General features: G+C 56.1%; 1 protein-coding gene across 2 annotated transcripts; it reads left to right on the forward strand.

Annotated features, from left to right (window-relative positions):
* The first annotated feature begins 406 nt into the window (after positions 1-406).
* spata2 (spermatogenesis associated 2) lies at positions 407-6,763 on the forward strand. Of its 2 annotated transcripts, none has more exons than XM_078081933.1 (3): positions 407-683; positions 1,480-2,355; positions 2,764-6,763. In XM_078081933.1, exons 2-3 carry the CDS (start codon positions 2,002-2,004, stop codon positions 4,111-4,113), a joined length of 1,704 nt encoding a protein of 567 aa, XP_077938059.1. In that variant the 5' UTR covers positions 407-683; positions 1,480-2,001; the 3' UTR covers positions 4,114-6,763. The 2 variants fall into 2 exon arrangements, with proteins under 2 accessions (XP_077938059.1, XP_077938052.1); XM_078081926.1 differs by having other exon boundaries at positions 544-683; positions 1,526-2,355.

Here is a 6,763-nt window from a genome sequence, read left to right on the forward strand (position 1 = left end):
TTAGCGTCTCCGGCGGCACGACGCGTTCAGCAAAACGAGCCCCCCCCCTTTCTCTCCCCCCACACCCGGTGGGTTAATTGTCCCACGGAACCATCACATCGCTGCTAGTGAGATGTGGGTCAAAGGAGGCTGGACGGTCGACGTATCAATCCGCGCAAATACTCACGTATGGCTGCATTGCGTCGTCACGGGACTGTCGAAGATTTCGAGACAAACCGGACAAACGAATTCCGACATGTCGCCGGTCCCGTCGGAGACGTTTTTCTTGTGCTGTGCTGCACTAAACCCTCCGAGCGTCGCCATTTCTTTTCTTCACTGAGACGGTGCCCCGCGCCTCCCCTCCTCCTCCTCCTCCCCAATCGTTCCTGCCGTGACGTCATCGGGTCCTGTGCACTTTTTTAAAATTAGTTTATTAAAGGGAATACAGACGACTCACAATCGTATAACTACATACGAGTTCGATAAACCCAATATCGAAATTTTAAATGGATAATTCTCCGTCTCCGGATATTCTGGGACGTAGTCGGTAGTTGGCCTCTGTGGCTCCTCCCCCTCCGACCCAAACAGCACGTGGGCCCGCCGCTGGTGACGAGCTGTCAGAGCGCAGGCGCATGCGCGTTGAAACGATGGGAATTTCCAACAGCTGAGGAGGCGTAGCTAGCCACGGCTAGCACCTGATAAAGGTAAGATGTGCTCGTGATGGCTCAAGTAAACATCGCGGTATCTTAGGCAATAAATACATTTGGTGTCACAAGAGTGGCGCTACAATGACGGTGCATTTTTAAATAAATTACTTTAAAATTGCCAAAGATTTGGATCCAACCGCCCTGCTAGCTACTGCAAATGTTTAGCTAGCCAGCTGCGCTGAAATGGGCGTTCACTGCTTAGCCGATACTCTGTTGTGGGGGGGGGGCAGAAACGGAACCGGGATGCGTGGGTTTGAGATCCGTGAAGAATCAACGTCCTCGGTAGCCCGGGTCGTCGTCTTCATGAGCGGTGCTGGTCGTGACGGAGCGTTTCCGTTGCGGTCGATGCGCAACGGTAATGCATGGTGATGTGTTAGCTCAGGCGCGTAGCCTGCTAGCTCGCTAACTCTTTAACCTGTGTGTGTGTGTGTGTGTGTGTGTGTGTGCGCGCGCGCGCGCCACCATGGTTCACACGCATGTTGTACCGCTGGCTCACACAACAGTGATCCCTGCTGTACAGCGTAGTTCTAGTCGTTTTGTATATTGTGTACATCAGGGTGATAATCCACCAGTGCAACATATTCGATGTACAGACACACAACAACCTCACATCAGTGCACATGCTAGAGTGATGTCTGCACACACACACACACACACACACACACACAGACACACTCCTGTGTGAGCCATCAGAGAACAGATAATGCTCTGGTTGATTGTGCATTTTCATTTTTTTACAAATTCAAGTCAATAAATAGAATATGTGTTGTTTCCTTCTTCACGTGTGTATCAGAAACGAGAGATTTCCCATTTCACGCCGTCCTCCTGTGTTTTTGCAGCTTGGGGGACGGCTCAAGAGGAATCCCGCGGTCACGGCCCAGGGTCGTGATGAACGACCTTGAACTCTGCACACGCTGAAGCCGAGCGGCGGGGGGTGGACGCCGCCCCGCATTAACAGAGCGCTGGGCAAAAGCGCCTCCTCGTCCCGCGCGACGGACGCCTGCGCTTCCAGAAACGAGCCGGCGCCAGAGATGACCGCAGGAAGGCGCCCCGACGGGCTGCAGCCCAGCGCCGCCAACTGAGAGCACCACTCCCGCGGCGTCTCTTGCTCAGAGGATGTGCGGCTGATTGGATGCCAGCGCTCAGTCCTCGTCCCCCTCTCCAAACGTTACTAACGTTGAGCGCGTGCCAAGCGTCCCAGTGAATCATGGCGACCAGGAATGGTGTTTGAATGTGGCGCCCTGGTGCAGTATGCTAAACGGGGGGAGGCTCTCTCAGAAAAGTAGAACGGCCGACTGACGGTCCGCAGCCGACGATGGATGCTAAGCTAAAGGAGGACCTGTTTCGGAGGTATGTGACGCTGCTGGAGAGGCGCCTGGAGGTCGGCGGCGAGTACGCGCCGATTGGATCGGCGCCGGCGGGGGGGGACCGAGGGAGGCAGAAGGACAGCGAGGCCCTGCTCTCCACAGCCACCGCTCTGCTGGGGGCCTACCAGCCGGACCCGGGGCAGCGCTTCAGGATGGTGCGCTTCTACGAAGTGGTGGAGAGTTCCCTCCGCTGTCAGCGGGGGGGCAACATCAAGAGCCTGGAGAGGGCCTTCCACACGCTGGAAACCATATGCACCAACCTCTTGCTCTTCCCCTGGAAGAAGGAGTTCCGATGCATCAAGGTGAGTTGAGTTTATTCTGAGGGTCGTCGCATTATTCTCACGTGAAGCCGGAAAAAACCAAAAGTACCTGCACAGCCGCTGGCAAACGGAACGCGATGTGTTTTGTTGTTGTGGTCTGATTTCATTTAGCAGTTTGGGCTCTTTTACTTCTGAAAAGAACAACTTCACTTCAGACTCCACGCTAGTTTGCAGACAAACATTCTTAAGGAGATCTCCGCTGTAGAAGTTTACTTTGGTATTTAATTGTACACGTAAATATTGATTGAAGTAAATCTTGGACTGGAACCTTCATTCCGTTCCTGTTCAGTTTTTTTTATCCGTGAGGTAATTGTTTGCTGAAGCTTTTAGCGTTAGCGAATGATATCAAAGGAATAGCGCGTTGAGCTAATGGACCCTCTTCTCCTGCAGACCTTCACTGGCCCGTACGTGTACCACCTGCAGTCGGCCATCTCCGACGGAGAACTCCGCACTCTGATGCGCACCATCGGCTACGCCTGCGACCACGACGCGCAGTTCCACTTGCAGGAGCACCCGGGGGGGTCCAATCACCTCCGGCAGCTGGCCTTCGAGCTCTTCCTGGCCCAGGCGGAGTGCCGTCTCCTGGGGGAGGTGGTGGCTCTGGCCCGCGGCTCCGCCTCCGAGCTGGAGGCCCTGGAGCTCCGCAGGGGTTGCAGGGACGACGCTGCCGGCTGCGCCGAGGCGCTGCGCCGCCGCGACAGCCTCGGGGCGGACATGTCCCGGCTGTCCGTGCGGCCGCCGGACATCGAGAGGCCCCACGGCCACCACCTGCGGCGAGGCAGCCGGCCGTCCAAGTCCGTGGACGTGACGGACGGGGCCGGCCACTGGCACGCCGCCATGAGCAAGCCCGTCCTGAAGGCCTCGCTGAGCCTGCGGAAGGAGCCCCTGTTCGTGGACGCGGAGGAGGACGTGAAGGACGAGATCATCCGGCCGTGCACCTCGGCGTCCCTCTTCTCCGTGGTCGCCCCGCCCTCCTACAGCCCCGTCGCCGACTTCTTCCCCATCCAGTCGCCTCCCCCGGCGGACGCGTACACGTCCTACCACCTGTCCTCGTTGGACGAGATAGACCTGTACACGGAGCGGGGCGTGGGGACGGGGGGGAGGCAGACCCCCTCCCGCCCTCCGTCCAGGGAGCCCCGGGACGCCAGGGACGCGTGGCTGCTGAAGGCTCACGGCGGCGTGAAGTGTCAGGGCTGCGGGGTGGGCTGCCCCTCCATGGCCGCCTGCCCGCGGTGCGACACCACCCTCTGCCCCGCCTGTCACGACGTGGACCCCTCCCCCTGCTGCGGCCTGCAGGACTACCACGCCAAGCCCCCGCGGCCCCTCGACGGCTACATCCCCGTCAAGGAGAAGCTCTCCGTCTACTCCAACGCTCACTCCCACCTCCACCCGCACCCCCTCACGCTGACCCACTCCCACTCCCACCCGCACCCCCACCCGCAGATGGCGGAGAAGCCCCTCATGTCCGCCAAGCTGTTCGCCAGCAAGTCCGTCGCCCTGACGACGCCGAAGGGCGGCGGCGGCGGCGAGCGGCTGAGCCTGGGCGGGTCGCGGTGCGGCTTCTGCAACAAGCCGGCGGCGTCGCACACCTGCGTCAACTGCTCCAAGGTGTCATGTGACTCGTGCATGGGCCTCTACGGGAAGGACGTCTGCACGCGGAAGAACCCGCAGCACAGCTTCGTGCCCAACCATCAGCTCAACTTCAAGTCCGGCACCGTGTCCCACATGGTGTACCGATGAGCCCCCACCCCCACCCCGGTGGAGCGATGAGTCCCGCCCCCCCACCCCCCGACCCGCTACACCGTGTCCCACGTGGTGTAGCGATGAGTCCCGCCCCGCTACGTAGACTCGCTTCAGCTCTCGTGCCAATCAAAGCAGCTCATTTGCTCTCCTCCCCCTTTTATCCGAGGGGGAGGGGGGGGGGGGGGTTCTGCTCTCGAACTTTGTACATTTCCTCTCTCTGGGGGCCGCAGAGAGCCCCCCCCCCCCCCCCCCCCGCTGCCTTGTACAAGTCCAGGCCTTTTTACGATCTATTTCTTCTCCCTACCTGCTCTTCAGTAGTCACGTGATGTTGTAGTGCTTCCCCCACTTCCTCCTCCGAAAGGGAAACTGGAGAAAAGAGTTTGATTTCCGTCTCGTTCTGAATGAATTCCGTCTGAATGAATATATCAGTGTGTGTGTGTGTGCGTGTGTGTGTGTGTGTGTAAAGGACCTCCAGCTTACATTGTGACACTGGAGGTCTTTTAAACTTAAACCAATAGGGAAAAAAAAGGAAAACATACACTGGAAGTCAATAGTATATATTTTTAATCTCTATTCTCTCGAACAATGTGAGACTGTTAAATGGGCATGAGGTCTGGCATTGGGCCTTCTTTTTGGGGGGTGGGGGGGGGTTGTAACCTTGTGTCTGTGGGGTGGGGACATATTGCCATATATTCTATTTAAAAATGATTATGCCTTGTAAAATAACCCTGGATGTGTCCTGGTCATGTGACGGAGGTTGTGATGCTGCTGGTGACTTGGGTCTGGTAAACCGCCTGCTGTAGTCGTGTCGGTCCATGCCCCCCCGCCCCCCCCCCACCCACCCATTCATCACTCTCCTTCCATGACGCCGACGTTCTCGGGTGGAGTCACAGGATCAGCTGACTAGGATTCTTTGACTCGGTTGGTTGGTTTCTACCTCAAACGGCTTCAGCTTCTCGGTGAGGCCGCCCCCCCCCACCCTCCCACCCCTAAACGGATTTATTCACCCAGAGGTTCTTCATCTCAGAGACTGTTTGTATCTGAAGTTATTTATTGTGACACACAAACGTGACATCTGTGTGTAATAATGCAAATGTGATAAGAGGCCTTTGGTTAAGGAACCCGCTTCCTCCTTATTGACCCTGGGACAGGAAGTGGAACAAAACCCGTATTGAGCAGTTACCCTGTTGCTGAGGAAACTCAGCAAACCATCGATCACGACTCAGGAAGTGTGAGGAGTTCCTGTTGCTTTATTCCTCTTAGAAAACCAACCAACTTTCCTCTAGTTCCGAAAGTCTCTCCTGTCGACTGATCGATGAGCGGATTGAATCAAACGCACCCCTTTGATCCCGTGTTCACCGACGTGCGCTCATACGCTTCACCAGAAAAGGGCTGTAAAGGAGCTGTAATGTTAAAGGGAAGCTCGCAGATGAGTGGATTGAGAATGGGGGGGGGGGCTTAACAGCTAAAGGTAAAATATGGGAATGACGTTGGATTAGAAACACACTTTGTTGTACAACTTCCAGCCCAAATCTCATCGTCAGAGCTCCACATCCAGCTCCTTCACGGCGGAGACGTCATGTGACGCCATCGGGGATGTGACCCGGAGTACTTGACCCCCCCCCCCCCCCCCACACCCGCTGATCCGCCTTCTCCTCCACCCGCTCGGCTGCACCTTCATGAACCAGAGGAAGAAGGACCTTTTTTTTTTTTCTTCTATGTTTTAATTTTGCTGCCTGCTGCTCGCGGAGAACCGGCCGCCCTGGAGACGTCACGGCTGTAGAGCGACACGACACGTGGTGTTTGTTATTATCAACCCGTCGCCACCGACTCCCCCAGCATTTACCATCGTCATTCGTTCCTCTGGATGATTTAAGGCCTCCCTCGCCGTCGCTCCTTCCGTCGCTCAACATCAATAACGGGATGTGTAGATCAACTGGCACACGAGACGAGGGGGGCGGGGTGGTGGGGGGGGGGCACATTGACGGTGATGTGGTTAAAGTCTCTGGTTTACAGGTACGAGTGGGAAGAAGAGCGTTGATGAGACCTTCGTGTCACGACGCGAAGAGAAGAAACTACCAGCAGCAGAGACGACCCGGCGAGCGCGAGGAGCCGCTGTTTTGCCAAATGAAGAACAAAACCCGTATTGAGCAGTTACCCTGTAGATGGGGGGGGGGGGGGGGGGGTAGAGATGCTGGGAGCGAAGGTCGATACCATAAGGGCTAAACTGTCGTCTGTCGCCTCTGTGTGGGAACTACTGACATGGGGGGGGGGGGCATGAACGCTGTCATCGAACGCATCGAGCCATTTGAACACCCCCCCCCCCCCCCCCCCATCCCTCTCTGTGTGTGGTTTGTTACTTGTGGATAGTGGTGGTGTAGTTAGGGAGCCTGTTTCATGCTTTCCTCGGCATGCCCCCCCCCCCCCCCCCCCCCATTGGCTCATTGCACAATATGAAGGGGTGTGGACCTTAACAAAAAATGTGGGTATATAGGGGGGTGGGAAGGGAAAATAGCCAAACTTATTAATTGGTTAAAAAAAATAATTATATATAGATATATATATAAATCCATATATATATATATTGAAACATAAATGAGATTTTATAAAATAATTTAAAGAATAAAATTCTGGGAAAAAAAAAAAA

Source organism: Gasterosteus aculeatus, chromosome 2 (genome assembly GCF_964276395.1).
Source record: "Gasterosteus aculeatus chromosome 2, fGasAcu3.hap1.1, whole genome shotgun sequence".
NCBI lineage: Eukaryota > Metazoa > Chordata > Actinopteri > Perciformes > Gasterosteidae > Gasterosteus > Gasterosteus aculeatus.

Excerpts from the sequence above, each read along its gene's own strand:
- spata2 (XM_078081933.1), top strand. The coding sequence starts at position 2,002 with ATGGATGCTAAGCTAAAGGAGGACCTGTTTCGGAGGTATGTGACGCTG. Across the intron at positions 2,356-2,763 it reads AGGAGTTCCGATGCATCAAG|ACCTTCACTGGCCCGTACGT; the intron begins GTGAGTTGAGTT and ends CTTCTCCTGCAG.